Source organism: Seriola lalandi, unplaced genomic scaffold, assembly GCF_002814215.2.
Source record: "Seriola lalandi dorsalis isolate HSWRI2012SDOR001 ecotype SW California unplaced genomic scaffold, Sedor1 jcf7180002054338, whole genome shotgun sequence".
In the NCBI taxonomy this organism is placed as follows: Eukaryota; Metazoa; Chordata; class Actinopteri; order Carangiformes; family Carangidae; genus Seriola; species Seriola lalandi.
In genome coordinates, this window is record NW_019524891.1 from 76956 (window position 1) to 102628 (window position 25673).

The window sequence follows — 25673 nt, forward strand, 5'->3', positions numbered from 1 at the left end:
TTAGTTAATGTGATGAGATCATCGACACCAGATCACTCGTGTTTACCAGCGGATGAATTTCACTGCTTGTCCTTCAAGTGGCAGCCTGAGCAGTGCTGATGCTGCTCGCCGAGGTAGCGTGGCACGCCACACCATGGCCCCGGTAATTAAAACATTTAAAGCAGAGCCAGCCCCCCTGTGCTCCCGGGGTGTGATATGGGGGTCACGCGCCTGTAGATTCTAATTTGCGCACCATTTGTATTCATGACAGGCACATGCTAAATATTTAACAGCAGCCCGGCAGGAGTTTTGTATTGTTAGGCTTTCCAGGTCAAATAATTTGATTTCAAGGCAGATTACATTAAGCGTCAATGTCCAAGCCACCACTCTCACTTGCCTCTCATTTCCTGTCTTTTATTACAGCTGAGATAGGCCAGAACTGAAGGGATATGGTTTTGGATTATACAAGAGCTTGTTATCCATGGATTAGTTATTATTTTCAATTAGAAAAGGGATCACATCATTTATTACGGACGCACACACCCACAAAGGTATTGCATGCAGACGCTTGCATGCCGAGCGGAAATTTTAGCTGACTGACAAATTGTTTAGCAGAGCACGTAATTATACCTAACAAGAGGAATATTATTTCAAACAAATGATGGTGCAGGCACACGCACCATTAATGATATTTCACTTATACTGATTGTCCTTGACAGAGGCATCCTACAGCTGGTGAGGATGTATGTTCTCACTCTTTTTTCTATAATTTGAACAAGTTAAGTGAGAAACCAAATCCAACCATTTTATGTTTCAGCCGAGGCCCTGTGGTGATTGACAACAGAGCTAGTTAAACGGTGATGAGGCGTTAATGGATGCTAGGTCGAGGAAGTGAGGGGGTGGGGGGTGAGCTGGAGGGGGCCTGCAGCTGAATATTTAATGGTCATATAATTCCTGAACACAGACACACACAGACAGGTACACACCCAACCCGTGACCTGTCCTACACACTGCGTAATTAGGGAAACAGTCCTTTCGTTTAACTGCCAAAAGAGCAAACTGTAGGTATATATTCCCCTAATGATATGGGTTAAAGAGCTATTATACGTCTCATTAAAATATATGATCTCCCAATCTGGTGGTGGTTTTGAGGTAATGGGGACAGAGCAGCATAAGGGCTAAAATACCATCCACAGGCTATAGGCTAGTGTCCAATGCATATCTACATAATTCTGTATGTCAGCGTGTGGCTGCACAAATGAAAAGAAGTTTCTGTCAGTGCCTCATGAACGACACACAGGACTCAAAATCTTCACTAGACGACAGTGCTTAGAGTGTGTGTTTAGGGCCTTTTGAAGCAGCATGTGAGTGTGTAGGAATGAATTGGGGTTATCAAGCATTTGACACCAATTTTCATGCCAACTACTTACATTTCTCTTTATGTATATAAAGAGAAGCTGGAATTAACACAAGGTCTTCAGAAAGGCTAATGAGGCCTAGATTGATGACAAACTTGATTACACACTTAAGCGCGCACACACCCAATCCCTGACATCACAGTAATTGATACAATATTAGAGAGTAGGGTATAATGCAGATGACACAGCTGACATTTCTCTTCTCTCAACATATGTTAAATTCTCTCTAGTAACGTCTTGCTATTAACCTTTGTCATTCCCAGTTCAGCCGAAAAAACACCTGCACATAAACAAACTGTATATGCACAGTGAAATAAACAAGTAAATAAGAAACTAAAAGAAAAAGTAAGAAACATAATAGCAGGGATGAACTTAAATCTTTATTTAAAAAAAATGATAAGGTTTACTTTAATAAACTATAACAACACATTTGTATTTTCCGAAAGGTTAGACGATTAATTAATTGGTGGCTCAATGGAAAATATATTCTATTCTGAAAATCAGTTTTGAGGATTTCATGTTTTTTCTTGTCATATATGACAGCAAACTGAATATCTGTGGGTTATTTTGTTTGGATAAAACAAATAATTTGAATATGCAAATCACAGACAGACTTGACAGTACCAAAACACAAAGCAGGTATTCTGATGTACAGGCAGGTATAATAGTGTCCACGAGAAAGGGAATGAATGGGTAAGTTTAGGTTGGTATGAAATTCATAATGTCTGTAATTTGATATATTTGGTTTATTACGTACAGTAATACCACTCACCACGACTTATATGTTGCCTCCAGTAAAGTGCCAGCTGACACTACAGTCCACACAAATAGACGGTGTTACACTGGCAGTCAGTTCTTCTCATTATAGCTGGATATACTATGTTAGCTAAAAGCCTCCTGGGCACACAAACAACATCTCTCAGCTTTAATAGCCTAAACAAGGCATGCTACTAACAAAGGAATCATCCTCCCCTCTCATTCTCACACCCTTTCATATCACATTTCCTTTTTCAACCACTAGCATCATCTGGCTGCCCTTAACCAGAGAGCCAAACACTCCTTTTAAGTGGAGACTACTTTGTTAACTGATGACCACGGGGCCAGTTATTGATCCTCTTCTTTCTCTATCTCAGTAAACACTGCTGATAAAAATCCCTCTCTTCTCGCAGGGTTCCGCAGTATGCAGCCATAGTTTGCTACAATAATAGCTTGCATATCATAGCATCCACATGAATCAGATCTCAGTGGTTTCGATTAGGACAAAACTAACTCAAACACATCGCCAGTCTCGGATGTGAATCTATTTATGAACGAAGAGTGTAGGTGGTAGTGTTCTTCACTTCTCCACTCCATTCTCTTTAAAGGTTTTCTCATTTCACTTGACTTAACGGTTCAAGTGTAAACTTTCTAGTTGTGTTGACCTCTAAGAGGCCCTGCGGGGAATAAAAAGACTCCTGTTGATCTGCTGTTTAGCAGCAGCAGTGGCCCACCTCCTCCATTTTAGTTGTGCTGGGAGAAAGGGCAGATGAGGATGGAGCTGGCTGACTCTGCTTGTGTGTATGTGTTTGCTTGTATGTATTTGCGACAGTGCCACTGGCTTCTCTCAGTACCAAAGCAAGGGTAAGTCATCGGGGCCACTTTGTCGAGCTTCTCTGATCGCACTTCATGTATCTCTGTGCAGGGAAAGGAATAAAATGATCGTCCTTGAAGGCAGCGCCTGCACAGCACGCAGTACTCCACTGCTCCACTACACAATCAAGCACAACACCTTCTTTCACACAGAACGAACAGTTGGAGTGAGGCTTTGAGCAAAGGGGAGAAAGAGTCAACTGATTCCAAAGTGTGAACTTTGCTTAAGAAAGCTATTTGACTGGGAGCCTTGCTCTGTTGCCCCAAGCAAGGCACTTAGTCACCACTTTGGCAAGGCTTCCACACAGAGAGGAGAGAAGCAGGAGAAGACACAGAGAAGAGGTTAGGAGAGAGGTGGATATGGTTGATGAGGACAAATGGAGGTGGGAAGAAAGAGAGTATGTAAGACAGAAAGTAGGAGGAGAAAACAGAAAGGGAAAGGAGGAAGAGACTGAGCGCTAAGACCAAGAAAAATGAATAATAATAATATGAGAATGGCAGAGAGGCTGGAAAAAAACAAAAAAAAACAAAAACAAAACAGGGTGCAATAGAGAGAAGGATGGAATAAATTCTTCCCAGAACTGGAGGACCAAAGCAAGAGTGCAAGGCTAATTAGTTTCTGATGGCTGGACTTTCATTTGGCTAAAAGGTCAGCTAACTTTAAAGGTCACGTTGACATGCCTGCTCGATCCAAACACAAAAAAAATTACACAAAAAGAGGAGAGAGAGTGTCCAGCAATATAAAAACTCCCACACTAGAACAAATTATGCTACTACACATGTCTGTGTGTGCATGTACATACACACAGTGTAGTTGATAACAGCACATTTGATATTCTCATTTATATCATGCTCTGGTCAGAGCAGGGACCAGGGTCATTATTCTATCTAACGACATTTATTACTGCAAGCATATCTACTGCAAATTACTCTTGACTTTATTTGAATGTGTATCGAGATAATCATTGTGTGTACAGTATGTGTGCGTATCTGCGTGTCCTATGTTGGTGGTGGTGGCAGTGGTGATGGTGGTTGGGGGTGGGGTGTGTGTGTGTGTGTGTGTGTGTGTGTGTGTTCAGGTTTGCAAGATAAATTTACTACCTTCAATGCTAAGCACATTTCTGCCTGACACATCTACTATGCATCTTTATGTATATTACAGCTGACTTAATAAAAACTGAGTGTAATCAGCATCTCTGAGTTCATGTTTCGCGAAGTGTAGATGAAATGCGAAAGTAGAATTGTTGTTTACAAGAAAGGGGGGCATACGTAAAGTTGTTCATCTGTTAATGTAAACATATTCGATGAGTTAAAATGTGTAAAACAACTGACGTTGCAGAAGCTGTAGGGACTACCTGATATAAGAAAGAAACTAAAACTAATATCCATATTTTGTGTTTTTGCACTTTCCATTTCAATTGTTGGCTCATATTTGTGTTACACACATAACAAGTTTTCCTTTTGTTTTCATCAGACAGACATGCTCCTCTTTATTTAAGAGAGCCATGTAAAAAAACATAAGTTGTGCAACAGATGTCTTACAGTGTAAAAATTTTTTTTTTTTTGTATTTTGTGTTCCCACTCAATCATAACATCGCCAGTTATTTGACGGAGAATAAAATATAAAACAGAGCTACAGTTTCAACTGTTTTCTTGCCAACAACTTTAATGTTGCAATTTCTGTTACATTTTATGGTTCATGCTTTGCTCTTTGTTTTACTTTGTGATTGTCTTGTCAGTTTAAAACTGCTTTGGCAAAGGTGCTAAAGTCCACATGTTGGATCTATGACAGACACACACATAACTCACCTTCTTCTAATTTCTTCCGGGCCTCCTCCTCTCTCTTGGCTACTTTGGCCCTCAGCACCTCATCCGTCTTAGCTGAAAAGAAACACAGCAGACGACGAAGAAGTTAGGAGCAAAGCGGAACATCAGGAACCCTTCACAATGGTTTTATTATAGAAAATAATTATAACATATAAATATTGAGGAATTAATCAATAAATTATATTCAAATTATTATTTTTGATATATGATTATATATTCATACTGAAATCCAAATCACAACGTTGTGTATTTTATGACCCCATTTTAAAAACTACATACTTGTACGCACAACGCACGAAGGTTATTTCTGTGCAAGATACTGAGTTTTGAAACAAATCGATTCTCATCACAGAGAATGCAGAAAATTACCAGAGGATACATTATTGGATCAACATTTAGGGTACAAACCAAAACATGAATCATGCCTTCTCCTTTCCCTGCCAGGCAGTACCCTGCTCGGCTTTTCCTTCATTCCCCTGTAAAAGTCAGTGTGTCTTCCTGAGAGGTGTTTATCGTCTCGGCATAATGAAAAGCTTAAGAGAAAGTGAGGCAGCGGGAGTAAACACCCGTCAGGGCATTTTAAGCATCTCCTCATCATCAGCAGTGTTGTTTCGGCTCCCTTTTCCTCCGCCTTTCCCCCTGAATAATCAAGATGTTAAGCCACATTAAAAAATATAATGCCGTGTATGGCAGGACTATCAATACTGCCTCTAAATTAATTACATTTCCGTTGCGGCGCATCATTTATTTTGCAGCGTTAGGGCCTCGGTGGAGCCATTCGCCTTTATTGCTATCTCACTTGGTTGATGAGTGAGCTATGTAAAATTGAGTCTCCAATATCATTACACTTAATGAGTTTAAACTTTGAGAAAAAAAAAATAGGAAGAGAGAGAAACAGAGGAAGAGATGGAGCAGACAAGAGAGAAGGGGGGGGTGAGAGAATGAAAGCTCGGCACTGTTTTGGGGAAGTTAATACAATATAAGAGTGGGTGTAAGTGTTTGTGAGCGCTTACAGAATGTTTGTGTTAGGGCACAGCTGTGGGTGTCCGAATGTGGTTTATTGCACCACTTGAGATGCCTGCGTACGCTTGTGTGTTTTGTGTTTGTGTCTGATTGTGTGTTAGACTGCACTGCAAGCAAGTATGTTACATAAAAATACAACACGTACACGTCTGTGTGTGTGTGTGTGTGTGTGTGTGTGTACGCTTGTATGCAGGAGGCCATGGGTTGTGCTAGTCTCTCTGTGACTGTGCTGCTGTTTTTGTTCAGTAATTGGCGTAGACAAAGAACCTGTCACACTGCTGTTACGGCTGGTTAAGTCTGGAGGTTCCGCATCTTTACTAACAATGACTCTACATGGATGACTGAACCCTCCTCTACCTCCCTCAGCTAGGGTGTGTGTGTGTGTGTGTGTGCGTGCGTGCGTGCGTGTGTGTGTGTGTGTGTGTGTGTGTGTGAGAGCACGCCTAACCAAACACACAACAAGCAATCTATTTCTCTTAGCTGAAACAGCTATAATTTAGTAACTTTGCGTGTGTGTGTATTTGTGTGTGTTTGTGTGTGTGTGCCAAAAACCGAATCATGGGCTGCACCATCCTGCATTTCTTCGCAACTATATTCATGAGTTTTCTTATTTGTATGCACAGATGTGTATTTGTGTGAGTACACTTGTGCATGTGTGTGTGTGTGTACCTGTGTGTTTTTGTGTTTGTGAGTGAACTCCTCTCTGTGTTCTTCAGTTCCCTCTTTGCTCGGGGCTACCGAGAGGCAGGTAGGAGACAGAGCGGTATTGGTGGTGTTATGGAGCGGGAGGGAGACAGGGGAGAAAGAGGAAGAAAAAAAAAAAGGGGAAAGGGAGATAGGCAGATAGATAGGGGCCATGTAGGAAAAAAGAAGAACTGACAGCGAGGGAAACAGACAAACAAGCAGAAATAAGAGAAAAAGCCTTGCCTGCGTGCACACAAACATGTGCACACAAACAACAGGAATGATTTGTCGCCTCTTTTTGTTTGCATGTTTATCCTCCACCTCTATCCCTTCATCCCTCCCCCAACAGGTTCTCTTATCCTCTCGCTCTCTCTTCTCTCCTTCTGTTTTGCCCTCTCCCACCCCTCCCCGTTTTTATGCTTTCTCTTCCTTCTCTTGCTCATCTCTCCAGTACACTGTGCCTGGGGGCGATAGCAGCAAATCAAACTGTTTATCCATCTCTCATCAGTGCACTGCCTCACGGGGCTCCTGCCCCCTCAAAACAATGAAAGTAGGCCTGTGTGCTGAGCCAGGGATACGATTTAATTGCATCAATAAGGAGTTCTGCTTTAAAAAAAAAGATAAACTACAAAAAATACATTGCAGCAATACACTTTGCTGTACTATCATGAAAAGCCTGTTAACATTAAAAGAAAGAATTAAGTCTCACAGCTGTACCAGTCTAGAAATATAAGCATGTCTGTGTGTAGAGGCTGCTTATTGGAAGTATATTTCTTGGCAACTTAGTGGCTCCAGTTCATTGTAGGATAATTCTGTGATGGACTTTTATTAAAGCACGTAATAAACGGCCGGGTGTTGGGGAGAGGAGAGTCCTTTCACTTCATTTAGACTTCGTTCAGTCTTCGCTGCAGGGGCGGAGGGAAAGAGGAGGGATGGCAGCGGGAAGGGGCGGAGAGCGTCAGTGAAATTGCATTGTGATTATGAGTGTAATTGCAGCTCAGGGGCCCAGGGGCCATGTAGCTCTGATGGCGCTCGAAGATGTTTTATGCACAGCAACAGAAGGGAAGAAAGTGAGAAAGAGAGAAAGAGAGAGAGTGGGAGGGAGAGGCAGGCTGCCAGGATGCAATTTTTTTTTTCCTAAACACAGAATCTCCTCGTCTATCGCTTTCTCCTCCCTTCTTTTTCTCCTTTCTTTTTCTCCTCCCCCAAACATCCTCCTTCGCTCGTCTCTTTTCCTCTCCTATTCTCTTCTGTCCTCCTCTCTCCTCTCTCCTGTCCTCCTCCCTTGGCAGGATTAGCTGGGTCTCGTTAGAGGGGAAATGTAATAATGCTCCCACCAGGTGGAATCGGGCCCGCTCCATTATCAGCCGGGAGATGGATGGGCCGTGTAGGGCCGGCGGGGGCCACGCGCGCACGCAATTTAGATTCAATAAACTGGCAAAGCAAGACCCCCAATCTGATTTATCTCTTACACGCCGCCAATGCTTGCTGCTACGATGCTGATTCCCTATTACCGCTCAGAGAAGGACTATTCATTGGATGTAAGGCACGGCAGTCAGAGAGGCTTGTCGGGCCCCCGGGACGGCAGCAAAACAGATACAGCAGAGGGTTAATACGTTTACACACAGATAAGCAATTAAATCTAAGGCTGAGGTGAGTTATAGAGTTATTAAGGAGGGATTGGGGTGGGGGGAGAAGGGAGGGACAGAGGGTGAGAAAAAGAAGGAGAGAGATGTTATTCAATTCAAGAGTGTGGTAGCTTGGGCCTTAGGCTGGGTACAGTAAGTATTAGAAGTGGAAAAGGCTATCATATTATAGAGTTCATGAGGTGAGAGAACAACAGAAGAGCAGCAGTCTGCCCACGTTGTTCAATAAACTCAATACAACACTTACAAACTAGCATGCGAGACAGAACAGTTATACACTTAGTCTGCGTGCATTTGTGTGAGTTTATGAGTGACGGTATGTATGCTAGTGCATGTCTTCATTTCCAAATGTAAGTGGGTATGTGTTGGCGTAATAGGCATATTCATATCCATTCTATACCTTGTTGCGAGTATGCAGAGCATCGCACTTGACTGTGTGAGTTTGTGCATGTGTGTGAGAGCTGCAGTGATGTCGGTTGTGTTGGTAGCGGTGGGTGTCATTCCGTCCAGCCGCCAATCAAAGTGAATTTGAATGTCAGCAGGAGAGGAGGCGTGATAAATCAGCCTCACACCCAACGACAAACAAAATATTAGAGGCAGCGCAGCGCCATTGGAAAAATGTCCCTTCCAATCAGCCGAGCACTTTACAGTGAAGCTCGGCAGCCGGGCCTCCAACCAACGCCGAATACCAGAGAGACAGATAAGACAATAAATAAATAAATAAATAACAGACAGACAGGCTGGAAGACAGGCAGACAGACAAACAGACATGTAGGCATAATGAGGAAAAACGGTCCTGACAGGCAGAAAGACAAGACAAAGAAACATAAGAACAAAACAGGGCTGGAGGACAGACAGGTAGGCACACTAACCGATGTACAACAGGGCTGACAGGCAAGGACACAAGACAGACGGACAGACAGGTGGGAAGACAGGCAGGAAACTGCTATCCAGACAGACTGACAACTGGATAGTCATGCAGAACAACACATTGTTGTAGCAACAACAATATCAAAATGTATAAGTAAGTGCCACAGTCCATTATATAAAGGAATACAGTGTAGTGAGGTTTATCAGGCCCAACAACATAAAGACGTCTTCATGACCAATTTTAATATTAAGTAACTGATAAATAATTTAAATTAGTCATTTGGTGCTTTTGTTGCATGTAACTTCAGAATAAGTGAAGAAGTCAAATCATCTACACGTTGGTCAAAAATGTTACAATTTCATTATTCTTGCAATAATGTTCAGTTCTACTGGACGAGTATACAAAAAGAGAAGACATAAACATCGTGCAACTTTGGTCCACTTATAACAGCTCCACCGCACTGTCATTTTTTTTTTCCATCTGTCAAAGAGTTCAAGGATGGTCTGGGATTGCAAATCAGTAATTTGAGAAATACAGTGTTTGTGTTACAAAATGTACAGTTTACGTTAAGGAGCTACTGAGGCTAAGCTTCTACTGTGGGATACGTGAAGGACACTGTTGCCGCTTTACTGTGTGTAAACAGAACAGACCATACTGACAAAGAGAGACACAGCAATACACTGTTAAGTGGGAGAGGCTTACTAATCTTCCTAGGTTCCACATAGAAAGCTGTGATCACATGACATGTACTAGACAAAGGGTGGTCTACAGTAAGTATGGGAACCATAAATGTAACACTTGCTTACGTTATTGGTAATGGTACTTCATTTACAGGTTCCATGTGAATTAGTGAGACCTATCTATGATTACTGATTAGTGATAATTGTTCCTCACCTGACCAGACCAGGGTATCTTAAGACTGCTATAGTACTAGCCATAGTAGTACAGTAAATGCTTTCTTTCATCTTCTTTTTGAGTCTTCAGGTGAAAAGAAACCAATTCTGTTCTACTGTATTTCCCAATGCAGAAATCTACATCAGGTGTTTAGGTTAAATGGATCACAAGAAGCAACATCTGAAGCAACCACTAGGTGGCACAGCACACAGACAACAAAAGTAGAAGGCTTCAGTCTGGCCTTACTTTTATGTACGTGTGTGAGTGTTTAAATTCAGGTGCCCGTGTTTTTGTACAGGACCCTCGATCAAAACCAGCTCATCTAAACCTTGTAGGTGTACAGTATAACTTGACACAGGACGTATCACAAATGTGCTGGCATCCTGACAGGATATGCATAGATGAAAAGATAAAACATGAAGGAATTTAAATATTTAGCACCAGAATGCATAAAATGGTTCAAAGGCAAGCTTATATTATAGCAGCAGTTTATGCATGGCATTGTGCAACTTGTGTGGGACCTGAAGAAAGTCTCCTTACAACAACAAAACAAAATAAAAAAAATCACAACAGCGCAATTAATTCACAAAAGTATGTGTGTATGAATCAGCGTCTCAGCCATAACCATATGATCGTTCCACTATGCTGTGAAAATCATACTCAGTGAAATCCTTTAGGCAGAAAACAGGAGAGCTGAGCTTGAATGATCTTTAGCGGAGGCTGCCCTCTGCATGTGTCATCAGGCTGATTTAACGACACCCATGAAATATTTACAAACCAAACAATTAGAGAGAGATATCTTACAAAATCAATCAATTATTCATTATTCATTGCCAATCGTCTGAAGAGCTTTTTTTTTCCGCAGCTATATTCTGATGCTGTGGAGTGCATGAATTAGGGCTCATACTCCCGTGGTGTTACGGATGCTTCAGAGAGGAATGGCTGCCTAAATGAAGGAGCCAGATGCAAGTTGGGAGTATTTCATGCTGACACTGTGTTGTGGCAGAGGAGCTTGATAAAACCTAGATTGACATGCTGATCCCTACACTATGTTACACATGAAGTCAGAGGGACGATTTGGATCATTCAGCTGAATGTGTGAAGATATGAGACTTTCCCTACTTACACCCACAGTGTCACAACCATCATGTAAAACTCTGGAGCCTTGCTTATGCAACATTTGTTATATTAATTTTTAAAACCGCCTCTTAACTCTAGACACCTGGGCTCCATGTTTATATTTTTCTTCTCGGTGATCATGCTGCGATTGCATCTGTCAAACTCAAAGAGGTGAGGAATTAAGATGAGGTTTATCTATAAGAATAACAGGAGGTAACTCAGTCCAGAGTTCATTTTCTCTGCATAACTACAAACATTAACAACACAACAAACACAAACTCATACAATTCAAATTTGCAAAATGCCTTTGCCAAGAAATTTTATACACATAATGTGTTATAATTTGTGGATGTTTTCATGGCCACTTCAGCAGAGTAAAATGACACTTCTACCTAACACTAATCCTCTCCTTTTCTATCTTTCAGTTATACCGCGGGACTAGATATTAAGAAAGATATTAAGTCAACTAAGTCAAAGCTTTTCTTCAATTAATAGAGGAGTTGATTTCAATGAAATGTCAAATCTTTTTCTCTAGCACTGTTATCCCTAAAGGTGAAAGCTGTCATTTAGAAAGTTCTGTTTAAGGGATGAAGAAAATGGTTAATTGATTACTTAATCAACCATCATCTAATTGGCCACAATTTTCATAAGTGATTAATCGTGTGCTTCATTTTTCAAGCAAAAATGGTAGAAAATGTGTTAAATCATTACTTAAATGTGAAAATTTTATGAGATAAATTCACATATTCACCAGGTTAATTGTGAATGAATATAATTGTAGGATGCAGCCTTAAACTTTTAGATGTAGTGCTTCTTAAAGTGACTCCAGTTTCTAGTGATGAGCCATAACTAAAAGCTCATCCCCATAAAGACAATAGCTAACTGGCTAAAAATCTCTTGGTAGAAGAACGCCCTGATGAGTAGTAGTCAACTACGTGACCAAGAGGGGACAGCTAATAAGCTCGTTAAGTCGTTAATAAGGATGATCAGTACAATGAAGCTCAGCCACATGATCAAAACCCCTCTGCACCGCACTATGCTTAGCTCGAGATAACACACTGGGGTGTGGATCTTATTTCCTTTGGGCAAACCTTGCACAGGAGGTCTGGGGTTGAGAACAAGCTTCATGTGGGCCAAGCAAGTAAATAAGCAGCTGAGCAGTGTGGCCTTCGCAATGCATGTGGGTGGCTTGGGCCCAGCACCCCAACCTGCCCTCTAGACCCAAGGGCGATAGAGTATCCCACGACTCTGCAGCTGCACCAGCGCACTCAGAGGGGTGTAGGCCCCACAACCTGGGCCAGAGAGGAGAATTGCTGAAAACGTGGGGAGTAGCAGAGGCCCGCAGCGGTCAGAGAGATCAGAGAAGGAGGTTACTCTGAGGAACACACACTGCCATGGGGTGCATGCACTCACATGCACTCATAAACACACGGATGTCCACATACTCGCTTAAAGGCATAAGAGCACCACACACACCAATGCATAACACACAAGCCTGAGGGGAAAAAATCGAACAACAAAGCCTCTATAAAGTAGCAACCAGGTCATATAAAGTTCAACCTGGACACCTAACTACGGAAATATCATGTTAATTGTAAATGTTCTTGCCTTTTAGGGCTTATAGTTACATACACATACATTAAAATGTAAAATTACAGTCAGTTTATTGGTTTGGTGGGAGGGTGGGAATGCCTTTTAGGTAAATACAAAAGTTCTGTCATGAGAACTTCACTGAGATGAGTGAGTAACTGCATAACAGAGGTCTTGAGAGGGCAATCAGACCAAATCCATAATGCAGGGATCACTCGGTGAAATATTAAGCATCCTGGGGCCTCTGAATGACATCTCACCCCCAACTTCAACCCTGTCATGTCTCCACATGGCACTGTCTCTTTCGTATGCCTCCCTATCTTATTCTTTTATCTGCTTTATGTCCTTTACCTCTCCTCTGTCATCTTTTCCTAACCTCATTCTCTTTATACACTCTCTTGCTTTTCTGCATCCTTTTCTCATTTAACCTTTGAACATGTTCAGATCCCCCATTTACAGACAAATCCCTTGTAGGATTGCTGAAACTAGGTTCAGCCCACATTTGCCGATTCATGCCGGGCTACCTGTCACAGGTATATGAAATATAAATAATCATCATATCATCCTATTATCTTGAGACACTACAGCTTTGCCATGTTTCTCAAAAAGCAGTTTGAATGTGAAAGGGGTACAAAGTAAGTTTGCATATGTTATTGTCTGTTACAAAATAATCTGAGACCATACTGGCAGCAACTTTGTTGCGTCACCCAATCAACAAGTAGTTGCCTCTTGTAGTCAGAGAGTCTGCTCTCATTTGTTGGCACTGTGTGGAGTTTTGGAGGAAGTACACAAACCAAAGCCAATTGTTGTAGCAATAAATTGTAAAATGTAAATTAATTTAGACTACAATGTTATTTACCATGTTCTTGTTGAAAATATTCGCGTTGCATTGTTTTGTGAAAAAAAATCAACATGGACCTTCAGCCATATAAAGAGGTGGGGACACAGAGATAATAAAGAGAGAGCAGATTTCTTACATTTTTGACCAAAAGGAGTAGACCTGATAAGAGACTAAAGCCAGAAGAGGTGTTACAACAGAGGAACATCTCTGCCAGCTGTTGCTCCGCTGTCTGATGCTTCATTCTCTGTTGACTCGTGTCTTACAGTGCTCATTCGTAAATGAAATAAGTACCGCCTGCTTTGCTTCTGCCAGTGTGAGTGCACAGTTAAGCCGGATTTATGCTCCTCCATCAAGGTGTTGCAGCGGACCCACCATATACATCTCCTGTGCAGGAACTGATTCATGAGTGCAGTGTAGGATTTCACCAACACTACATTAATCCTAGTCCTACATTATCAGGGCATTTGTTACACACCTGAAGAGATGATGTTTACATTATTTCATTCACTCTGTCACAAACAAAAAGACAGTTTGCACAGGAAATGGCCCAAAGCACAATGACGAGTCACCAGTTATCCTGGGTTACCATCTACTACAAACCACAGTGCAGACATGAATTTGTGGTCTTAAAATGGCAAGAATCAAATTAAAAGCAACATTTACTACAAATTTGATGAATTCTTACGCAACAAATAGTCAAAATGGAGAGATTATGTTCAAACTTGAAAAAGAACCTCCCTTTTCCACATACAATAAAGTAATTTAAGCCATGTTAAGCTCAAGAAAAATAAAACTTAGTGGCACAGAGAGTATACAGGCTTAATTCCCACAATAATACATTTTATGACTAGTTATTAAATAAACTACTAATTAGCTACTGACCGGTATAGAAACTCTCATAAACTGGTCCTTACATACAAAAATATATTTACTGCGCTATATTATTACTGATTACATTTTATAGTTATTGTTGAGATCTATAAATAATTATTTTTTTATTTAATCTATTGCCAGAAATTGCATATATTCCAGGAAAGCTGCTGAAATTAAGTAATTTCAAGCCACAATACTCAAAACTCAACTCTATGTGATCCTGGTTATAATCCGTAGTATGTGTATTGCATTTCAGAGCAAAAATATGCTTGCCCTGTGTGTATGTGTGTGTATGTGTGTGCTTGTATCTGCTCATTTATTCCAGTGTGAATGCACTTGAGCGTGCTGTTGAATGGTGGAGAATAGGCTCTGGTTCCCCTGCTGAAAGCCTGTTGGATGCCATTGTGATGGCGCACCACTGAGTGTGTGTCTCATGTGTGTGCAGTGGTGGTGGCGGTGGTGGTTGCGGTAGTGGGGGAGATGGGACTAAGTCTATCATGAAAGGTAAACTGGAGCCGCTAATCGCAGTGCTGACACAAGGAGGTTCAGAAGGGCGGCCACTTAGAAAAGAAAGGCAGGAGAGCCGGGACCCTGGCAGCGTCAATGGGGCTCAGCACAACTGACCACATTACAGGAACAAACACACAGTGCAGAACAGACACACTAACTTGGTGGTCTTGGCTAGTTCCTGTCTGCTCTTTGGTGTGGACTTCACGGATGGTGAGTCGAGTGTATGAGTGTTTGTGTGCATGTAATACTTCTCCAAAAGACTGTATTCATGTTCAACAATGCCAACAATGTATTTGAATAAAGTGTTTGATTTATTTTCTTTCTTAAAGATAAAAAATGAATAAGAAATTGAAACCCTCAGTTACACACTCTGAGGGACAAGGTGACTAACACTGGCCTGATAACAAGGCTCACAACACAAATCCAGGTGGGCAAGAAGCAATAAATAAAGCAAAGCGTTACAAAATTAATGCAAGTTCATGGACATATTTGGCAATTAACGCTAAAATGTCAGCACATAAGATATGATGAAGGAAAACAGAAAGAAAGAATGCATGAGAGAGGGCGAGGGCAGGCTTTGAGTGGCACCAGGGAAAGGGGGAGATGGGGGAGAAGGGGGAGACAGCCTGGCCGCAGGAGGACTAGGAGCAGAGAGGAGAGAAAGAGCGAGGGAGGTTAGACAAATGACAGCCCCCCTCGAAGGTAGTGTTGTGCACTCCCTTCTCTCTTCCCTCTTTCTCATCTCTTAATACTTATTTTCATCACTTTGCTTAAAATATTGATAATCAATTAGCACTACGTCTGTTTTGCTACAGAATCTGTGTCACGGTCTATCACTCTGTCAGAGCCAATTCACCGTTCATTCAAAGTTCATTTTTCCTTGGCGGCTCTGTGCCTTTGGAGGAGTCATTACGCGGGGAACATAGCCCGGGGTGCAATCACCTATTCTCTTTCATTACTGGGGAGATGGAGAAGGTGAGAGAGATTATTAGAACTTTGGAATGATCACAAAGCTCCACGCCGCCTGTCAGATCCCCCCTACGTGTAATTCATCTGGCCTCACTACCTCCCCCTACCCCCTTCCCTTCCCTTCCCCTCTCCCTCATCCCTCTATCCCTCCTCCCCCAGCCTCAGCCAGGGGTTTGGCCACAGACATTATTCATGAACATCTGCAGCGCGCTGAATATTCCACAGCCTCCGCCGTGATGAAAAGGGAGCTGCCCCTTTGACTTGAAAATTAACATGCCGGCACAGAGATTATGGACGCGTCGTTTCATTCCAAGCCGAGCTGGGCCACGCTGAGACCGGCCGAGCTGATGGGCCGGGCTGGGCTGAGCGAGGCAGAATAAACTGGGCAGGTGCAGAATTTGTCCTTTGTAATGGTGAGGTGTCTGTTTTAGTGGGTAACTGGGAAATAATCAAGTTATTAAAATGATTTTGGTGCACAAACATGAACCGCCACCGATACAAACACACTCAATTCAGACGTCCCTGTAGAGCTGTGATATGCCTGTGTCAGTGGTAGACTTGCAACTCTGCAGTCACTTAAGGCTGAATTCTTCAACTCCACTGGTAATACTTGCCTCAATCATTTCATAGACATGGTCACTAGAATAAGGGCCTATGATTAACGTGAGAAGGGATGCCTGTACATTAATTAATTATCGATTCATTTGACAATTATTTTATCGATTAATTGATTCATTGTTTTATCTATAAAATGAAAATAGTGAGAAATGCCTCTTATAGATTCTTAGAGCCCAAGGAGACATCTTCAAATAGACGAGGCAGACGGCCCCCTGCCATGAGCCGGGTTCTGTTCAAGGTTTCTATCTGTTAAAAGGGAGTTTTCCCGCCTAGTGCTCGCTCATGGGTGAGAGTTAGGTCTAACATTACAAGTACAGTCTAGTACGGTCTAGACCTTCTCTATATGAAAAGAGCTTTGAGATAACTTCTGTTGCTCGCCGTATTGTATCGTCGTTCAATGATGTTATCAATTAGACTGATTTGACTTGAATTGACCTTTGTCCAACCAGCAGTGTAAAACCCAAAGATACTTTGTTTACTATCATGTTAGACTGAGAAAAGCTTCAAGTCCTCACATGTGAATAGATGGAAACAGCAAGTGTTTGGCTATTTAGTTTTAAAAAATGATTAAAATTATAATTTTATCTTTCAAAATCGCTGCTTTTCTGTCAATGAGAATTGATTAATTGAATAAACACTGCAGCTCTATTTCAAAGACTGGTGGTACATCTGTAGCACAGCCAAAATTCCCAGTAAATATCTCATTCCACCCTCTCACCTCTGTGCATCTCTTTCTTTCATTCCCTCATGGGTGTCTCTACATGAAAGCTCAGCCAGAGAATGGAAACTCTTCCTCTCTCACACCAGGAGCACCTCTGCTGGAGAGAAGCCAAGCATTCTCCCTCTCTCCCTCTCTCTCTCATGTCTGTGTGCTGTCCCTCATCCAGCCAGTGTCCTCATAGACATTAAGCTCCTGGTTGTGTGACTGTAACATGCCTCAGAAAAATGAAATAAAAATAAAATAAGAATATACACTGTACTATGTGTATACATATATACACGACTTGGTGCTCAGGTTGAGACAACACTCATGTCAGTGACTGCAGTCTAATTACTTTGATTCATGGAAGTGTCCCGCCTTATTTGAATGAGTATTTCAATTTTGAGGATAAGTGTTAATAAACAGGCCTTTCATTTCCTACTTTTTGCATAATGATGATAGATTATGTTTAAAACTGTGCCTCTTAATGAGTGAATACATACCACTGCACTGGAAGATACAATATCATTACGATAAATGTTTACTGACAAAAGCCTATAGACATAACTACAGCCAAAATGTCAATGTGTTGACAAAACATGTTAAAATCGCTTTTGGGAGACTGGCCCTCTAAGGTAAACTTCTACATTCCCCTGACTGTAGAAGTTGAACATGGTCTCTTGATGGTATGAAGCGGAAAACTAGGAGACTAGAGAATTCTCTGTTTGCAAATAAGTAGAAATAACTTGCAATGACTTCATAGTAATTCAAATTTCATAATAATTTTCCCATACAGCAGCAGACTTTCAGAAATCACTGGATTATCAAACAAGCATCTTCACCATCATCATAATGTATTTTATGTCTGCAGGCTGACAGGATGTAAAAGAAACAAGCAGTGGATGATCTGTCAAACATAAGCAAAGACCATGAAAATATGGTAAAACAAACAATACCGAGATCAGAACTGTTTGTACACTATGACTACTTGTGAGTTTGTCAATGCATATGTCTTATGTCGGCTATAAACACCTCTAACTACACTTGGCAGTGTTTTCACCAGAGAAATTATAGCAAGATACACAACTGAGACTGAAAGAACAAAAGAAGAAAAAAGAGAAAGAAATATAAGCAGACAGACAAACTGTAAAGAGAGAAAGAATGGGAGAAAATACACTTTAATGCTTCTGAAAAGGGGAGCAGTTGGAGGGTTCTGACATGGGCTGGAGCGGGACTTTGCGCTTCCTGTTGTTGATTGTAAATGGCAGAGCAAGTTTACTCTGGCAGTTGGAGCCAAAATGGAGTCTGACAGCTTTGTCAGGGAGTTTGAGCGGCTCAGTGGCGGGGCAGGAATCGGGATGATTCCATCCCTTTCATCTCAAATCGCCGGCGTACGCTTGTGAAACCTCCATGGTAATAAAAAAAAAAAGAAAAAAAGGGGGGTAAAAGAAAACCAGCCCAGCATAGTTTGAGGATGACAAGCGATTTTTCGAAACACTTGTCAAAATAGAACAGAGAAATAAAAAAAAAGAGGCAAAGAATGAGAAAATGGCAGACCAAAGTCTGAAAGAGCTAGATGCAGAGCAAACATGTCAGGAGATGTTAGCGCTCTCTCCAAAAAACACCAATATTAATAATCCTAGCACTCATTCCCACCTTTTCTCTCTCCTCCTCTCTTTATCTCTCTTTGTAAATTCTTCGCTGCATTACAACCCACTCAAGATCTTGCCCTCTGTGCTTCCTAACCGCAGCCTCTATATTATTCTGGCCATCTTTGCAACCTTTGGCACTATATTTCTTTTATAACTGACCTAAAAATATGAACACTGGCAGTAACTTTACATGCACTCCAGGCCTGTTTATCTTCTCTGTTTGTTTCATAAACAGTCCTCTCTCCAAACTCCTTCCTTCTCGCTGTCTCTTCTCAGAATCTCCCTAAGAAAGGTAAAGACAAGTCTATAGCATATGTTTGAGCGTAGGGATTGACAGAATAAAGGAAGCCTTACTAGAACTGCTTTGTTATGTTACTCTCCCATAGCTTTATCCCTCTGATCCCTTCTACCTCTATCTGCCTGCCTCGTTTTTTTTTTTCTTTTTCAATTTACAGGATTTGTTTCTGTGTTTACAGCGAGGAGGATGAGGTATAAAATTAATCTTTATCCCGGTTTTGTTGTGTTTCCTCCTCCTTGACAATGCATGTCAGTAATTAGCCGGCCAGTTTGGTTCCAGGCTTTTCGATGGGTGCCTCCGTTTGCCAACTTTCGCCTTTTGTTCTTGCCACACAATACCGCCCACTCGCCCTCGGTGTCTCTCTCCCTCTCTCTCCTCTCTGCTCCCCGCCTCACACCCACACAGGGCGTTACACAATCTATCCAAATGTGCTTCGCTTTAAAACCCCATTACTCAGCCCCTGTTGTTTTGTTCGACACAATTAAAAGAACAGGCCCTTCATGAGAATTCAGAGAGCCTCGCTCCGTCCCTCCCTCCCTACTCTCCTTCACTCTCTCCTCTTCTGTGGTTCAACATTGGCCGAGGAGTTACTGTGAACAGGCCAGCTTAGTTCCCCTAATTCCCTGGGTTTTGTTTGCATATAGGCTTAGTTTAGTTCTATTTGAAACTACTCAATGCCATGCCTCATCCCCTGGCTGTAACCAGACCAGTGAGCAACTTTAAAGACTGGTCAGCCCAATGGAAACAGGGAAGTCCACACACACACACACACACACACACACACACACACACACACACACACACACACACACACACACACACGAAGAGCCCGACAAGGTTAAAGGGCATATGCATTGTTATCTTTCTAAGTACTGACACACTTCAAAAGGGTGAAAAACTCGAAGGCTTTTTTTTTTTTTTTGGTAATGACTACCTAGTCAGGCGTTGGCAGAGGGTCCAGTGGTAATTTCAGGCTCTGGCCTTCCACATAAGTGTGTAAGCCCTGCAGTATGGGCTTAGTTCAAAGGAAAGCCAGGTAAATGAGAGACAGGGCTACTGGTCAGTAATGACCACAAGGTCACTGTCAGGGAAATGTCAAGAGGGAATAGAAATGTCTAATCTAAAGGCATGGTGTGATTCAGAAAAATATCCCTCTAAAGTCTTAAATGAATCTACATCTCTCATGAGGTTTGTGCAACAACTACTGCATGCAGAACTGGAATGACCACTCACCCGAAAATAGATAAAATTGACACTTTTAGGATTTAGCTTCTAGTGGATTGATCAATAAGTCAATCGACACAAATCTAATCAGCAATTATTTAGATTGCGCCTACAATATGCGGATTTGCTGTTTTCCATTGTCGCACGTTGAACTAACCTTGATATCTCGGGGGTTTAGGATGTTGGTTGTAGACCAAACAATTCACTGATGAACTGAGAATGTGCACAGAAGATTTATCGATGAAGAAAATAAAGATACATTTTGGCCGGATCATTTCTGGGTTAACGTCTTAGTTGATCTTAACATTGTATTGCATCACATTTTAAAATATAATCTTTCAAACAACATCTAAAAATGTAATGCCAGTGGATTAATCTCCTTTTAACAAATTGCAGACAGCTGCTAATGTTTTTTAAACAATATCTAATTAAAAAACACTGAAGACAACAGTTTTACAGTGCTACACACTGTGCAGTTTTCAAACCGACAAGAGCTCATTTGATTATGTTTAACATTTACTCAGCACAATACGCCAGCACAGATTAAAGCAATCAACTTAATGCTAGGTCATTGTGGCTCTAGTTAAATGCCTTAATGAAATTATGTCATGAAGTTTACTAACACCATCTGAACCCGCACGTTCCTAAATACTGCAGACACACACACAGGCCTGCATTTAGCCAGTGGTCTCTGTCTTTGTTGCAGAGTGGAGAGGAAGTCGACCCTGCCCACCAAATGACAGGTGTAAAGCTCTGGGAATTGTCTCATGTTGTAGACAGCTCTATAATTCACACTGGACAAGACTTTTAAGAACAAACAAAATGGCTTTAAAGCGAACCAGGAAACTGTTTAGTCATGTGTCTGACAGTGAGCCCAGCCAACATTAACCTTGTTTCTTTTGGCAAACAGCAGCAAAAAGGAAATATAATCATTTCAAATATACTTCATGTAAAGCTGCAAAGAATCAGCTACATTTAGAATGATCATTAACATTTCTAATCAGACATTTGAGCCGTGTTTTCCCCTGTTGCATCACCGTCCACAAACCCAGTTAATTAACTCAACCTCTGACACCCGCCACCATCGCTGCTACTACAGTGTGTTCAACAGCCAAAATGAGATCCAGTGATGCTTCATGCAACACGGCTTGCCTGAAATTCTTCTCACTGGCTGAAAGGTCTGTAAAGTGGTCATAAAATTAAGGTTCAACTCATCTGTACTGAGGAGCTAATAGCACTTGAACATCAGGACACCAACAATGGCTTGTACTAATAATTTGACCATTTGCAATCAGGCCATTCTGCTCAAGCTTACTCCTTAATCAAGTTAATTAATAAAACAACACTTTCTCAACAGGATAATACCAGATTTATATATTAATTTGATGAATTATGCATAAGAGCTGGAATTGTTTAGGGGAAGATTTTAATTGTTGTGGCTGTTCATTTTCAGTTATGTAAACAGGACAAACTGTAGGTTAGGAAAAGAGTAAATTTTAATGGATAAGATTTGTGTTTCCCTAAAAATACGGCACACACACACTCACACACACGCACATGCACACACTTCCCTGTTTGTGTTCATATGTTCATGTAACGCTCTGTGTGAGCTGATATTGATCTTTCTTTAAAGCTCCTCAATAATAAATTCCACCTCCCCCTCCTCAAAAAAAAAAAAACACAGTCAGATAGGACCACAAAACTAGTTTAAAACCACTAATTACATCAGCGCTGAAAGGAAGTCATTGATCAGCAGCATTATGGGAAATTAAACTGCCCCCCAAAAATGGATCAAAGTGAATGAAGTGGCTTAGTGGGGTTTCACTGGGGCTCTGCAGACGGGAGACAGGATTATCACCCCTGGACACACACATCTCATTACGACGATACAGTAGCATGTTACAGGACTTATATGACGCACACACACAATCTTGTAAGGCCGTGGATGTTCCCAGTTGCTGCCTTCAGCTAACTTGAGCTTCATTCTTCAAAGCCAAACCATTCAAACACTTAACAAATGCTTAACTTTGTTTCACCTGCTCCATTATAACAATTATTTTAACAATTTGTTCTACACAAAAATAACCATTTTATAACGCAGCCCTAGAGTAATGTGAGCAGGCCTCATGTCCCCAACCTGTGGAGGGGTCCACTGGGGGAATGAATAAAAGAAAGGGGCCCCTGCTGGTTCATCTGGCCATCTATTGGTGCCCCGAGACCGCCATAATCTGTTTCCCCCTTCCCACCAGCCCCACTACTGGCCCCTTAGGGCTCCCAGCCTGCTGCTAGGGGAGCCCTTCATGTGTAATTAACAGCTCCCAAGCTGTAACACACACACAAACATACAAAAGAAAAACTGTGGTGCTTTTCAGAGCAGTGATTAGTTTACATGGCCTGCAATTTTTCCAATATTAACTCGATTAAGACAATTAAGTAAATTTGCCATGTACTGAGCTTGTTCTGATCATTACTACTGTACAGAGCAGCTTAACAGCAGTTACAGGTTAAGTACTTCATGGCCTTGAGATGGTGGTAGGCCTGCACGAAATGAGGAAAATTGTAAGATGACACCGTTTAATTTGGCAATGACTATGTTACTTGTGATAAATAAACACATATTCAAGTGTGCATACAAAGTTTTGCTGAGCAAAGCTGAATTAAGAGCACAGACAAAGGTCACTATCGGTCATCTCCTCCTTCCTACCTCTGCAGCAGGTAATGTTGCTGAGAGGGGGGACGGGGGTTGCTGTCTCAGACTATAGCTATAAGTCTACACACAGACAGTTTTCCTTTCAGCTTGTTTATAACATTTCACTATTAGGTTAACGTTAGCACGCTGCGCTCGTGTAAAACAAACTGCGCTGGATTGAGATGTTGAAAATGTAGCTGTTTAAATCTTGATGAACAGGTGGTGTGATGAAGGACGCTAATTGCTTTTTCACTCGCAAAGGTTGTGATGACACTCTCAGAACTACGACCGTAGTTGTTGTCAGCTCTGGTAAAAAGTTCACTCTTTACTGGTCTCCACCGCCACTTCAGTGCTGTCTGCTGTGTGTGTGTGTGTGTGTGTGTGTGTGTGTGTGAGGCTGCAGCCCGACACCAAAACGCGGTAGAGAGTTTTTTTTCCCTAGTTCTTTTGGCTTTTTACCTCTTTTGCGATGTGTTTATTGCACATGTTCATATCGCGATGACAATGAAAATAAGATTAATCGGTCAGCACTAGTATGAACATGTTAAATCCGATCACACAGATGAAATCCGATCATCTGGACAACTCTCAGTTCGTCAGTTGACACCTGACTTTAAAATGCTTACGTCTCACTTGACTACTATTGACTACATAAAACCGATATGGCTGAGCTTTGTCAAAATGGTAGCTCACCTTCTAGATAATCATTGTTGGTGTATTTGGCACCAACAGCAACACGTTTATGTATACTCAAAGAGCAAACTGCATTAAATTTAGACCATGTTTTAACTTGTAACCATCTTTCCCACAGTGTAAGGTCATGAGATATGTTATCCTAAATCTTGTTATCTTAGTGTTCGCCGGTATTAGTCTGGCAAATACCTTCTGAGAAACCACTGAGCCTGGCACCTGGAGCATAGAACATCCGGCAAACTACAAGGAGATGCAGTATAACCAGCACTATATTTTGAAAGGGAAATCATGCTTTGTGTTTCTGATCGGCGGCAAAGAAACCCTGGCCAATGCCCAATGACCACGCACAAAGTTAAACTAAAAGTGAGTTGCAGTAAAAGCTTGTTGCCCCTCAGTAATTATTGTTGCTGTAGCCACTTGTCTGTTACTGAAAGCTCCACAAACTCAGACAGAGACAGAGAGCAGCTCTCACTAAGACACAGGAGGCTGCCACTTAGTACAAAGTTAGCTACATCAACTCCACTTGTACTTACATTGTGCCCCAATCTACTTACACTGGCAAATCCTGGGCTTACATTACACTGAAATAAGCGGTGGATATTGGCAGAATGGGCTTACCCAGGCATTGTTCTAACTGGGCTTTTCTGAGGGAATTTTCTGGCCTACTGCTAAAGAAAGACAATATTGAGGACAAAAATAAAGTAGTTGTTGTTGGCCACCATCTTCAGGAGAAGGAGTTCACAGGATTCAGGGGGGTGTTAAGATGATTTGTCGGCCTTTTCTCCTATCAGATCATCTAAAATGTGAGTGATTACACCGGTAATCAGCTGCAAGCCGACACTGGCACGGTCTGTGTTTAACAGATAAAGGGCGAGAGACAGAGTTAAGAATGGGGAGAAAGAGAGAGAGAGAGAGAGACCTGTGAGAGAGACAACAGAAACAAGAAGGAGAGGAGGAGGAAGGTGGCAGATTATTTCTCAATATTATCACATGCCAAGATGGCCATTCTCCCTTTCCTTCAGCTTTTCTTTCTCTCTCTCTCATACACTCTTTCTATTCAGAGATCCATTTGTGCACGGCCAAACAAATAGCTGACACTGCCTCATCAAAGCTCTGGATTGGCAGTCCGGGCCAAGTGGGGCTGTTGACAAGCGAGGGCAGTGAAAGCAGAGGAGGAAAGAGCAAGACAGAAAGAGAGACAACAGAAATCCCTGCCGTAATTCCCCAAGCTGTAATCCACTGGGTTTAATGGTGTGTGTGTGTGCGTGGGGATTATACATTTATCATTAACGCTCATCCCTGATCTCATACTGCTGTGTGTGTGTGTGTGTGTGTGTGTGTGTGTGTGTGTGTGTGTTTGTGTGTGCGCGGAGTAAAGCCAGCTTGTATAGAGGGCCCTACAATGCCGGCTGTAGGATTTAAACCCTCGCTCTCTACCATATAACCACATATCCTGGCCAATTCAGAATAACGACTAGCCTATTCACTGCAGCTGATCCCACCGATTAGTCCTGATCTGGAGACCCCCACCCCCCTCACACACACACACACACACACACACACACACACACACACACACACACACACACACACACACACTCCCCCTCAACTCTCCCACTTGTCCCACATACTGTACATTTTTTCAAAGTTGAGGATTCCCTTGTTACTGTGACACGACTCATCTGTTTCCTACTGTTAGAGAACTGGTCCCGGCAGAAGTAATCAAGACTCCCATAAGCTTCTGTAAGTACATAGACTCTATCAACTCATGGTCAAAGGTCATACCTGCTTCAGTAAAACCCTGTCTGGTTTTAACACAAAATGGGGATTTAAAGGTTTGTCACTATTAGGAACGAGATTACACATCTAATTCACTAGTGCAGCTCAACTAATCACAGATATATAGATTGCACAGAGATCACACAC

At 41.8% G+C, this 25673-nt stretch overlaps 1 protein-coding gene across 1 annotated transcript in view; it reads right to left on the reverse strand.

Moving 5' to 3' along the window:
- The window catches only part of rsrc1 (arginine/serine-rich coiled-coil 1), a 115851-nt gene that overhangs the window by 16263 nt on the left and 73915 nt on the right, over window positions 1-25673 (reverse strand). Inside the window, exon 7 of the mRNA XM_023407539.2 lies at window positions 4836-4907. Coding sequence (XP_023263307.1) covers window positions 4836-4907 — 72 coding nt within the window. The remainder of the gene's footprint in view (window positions 1-4835; window positions 4908-25673) is intronic.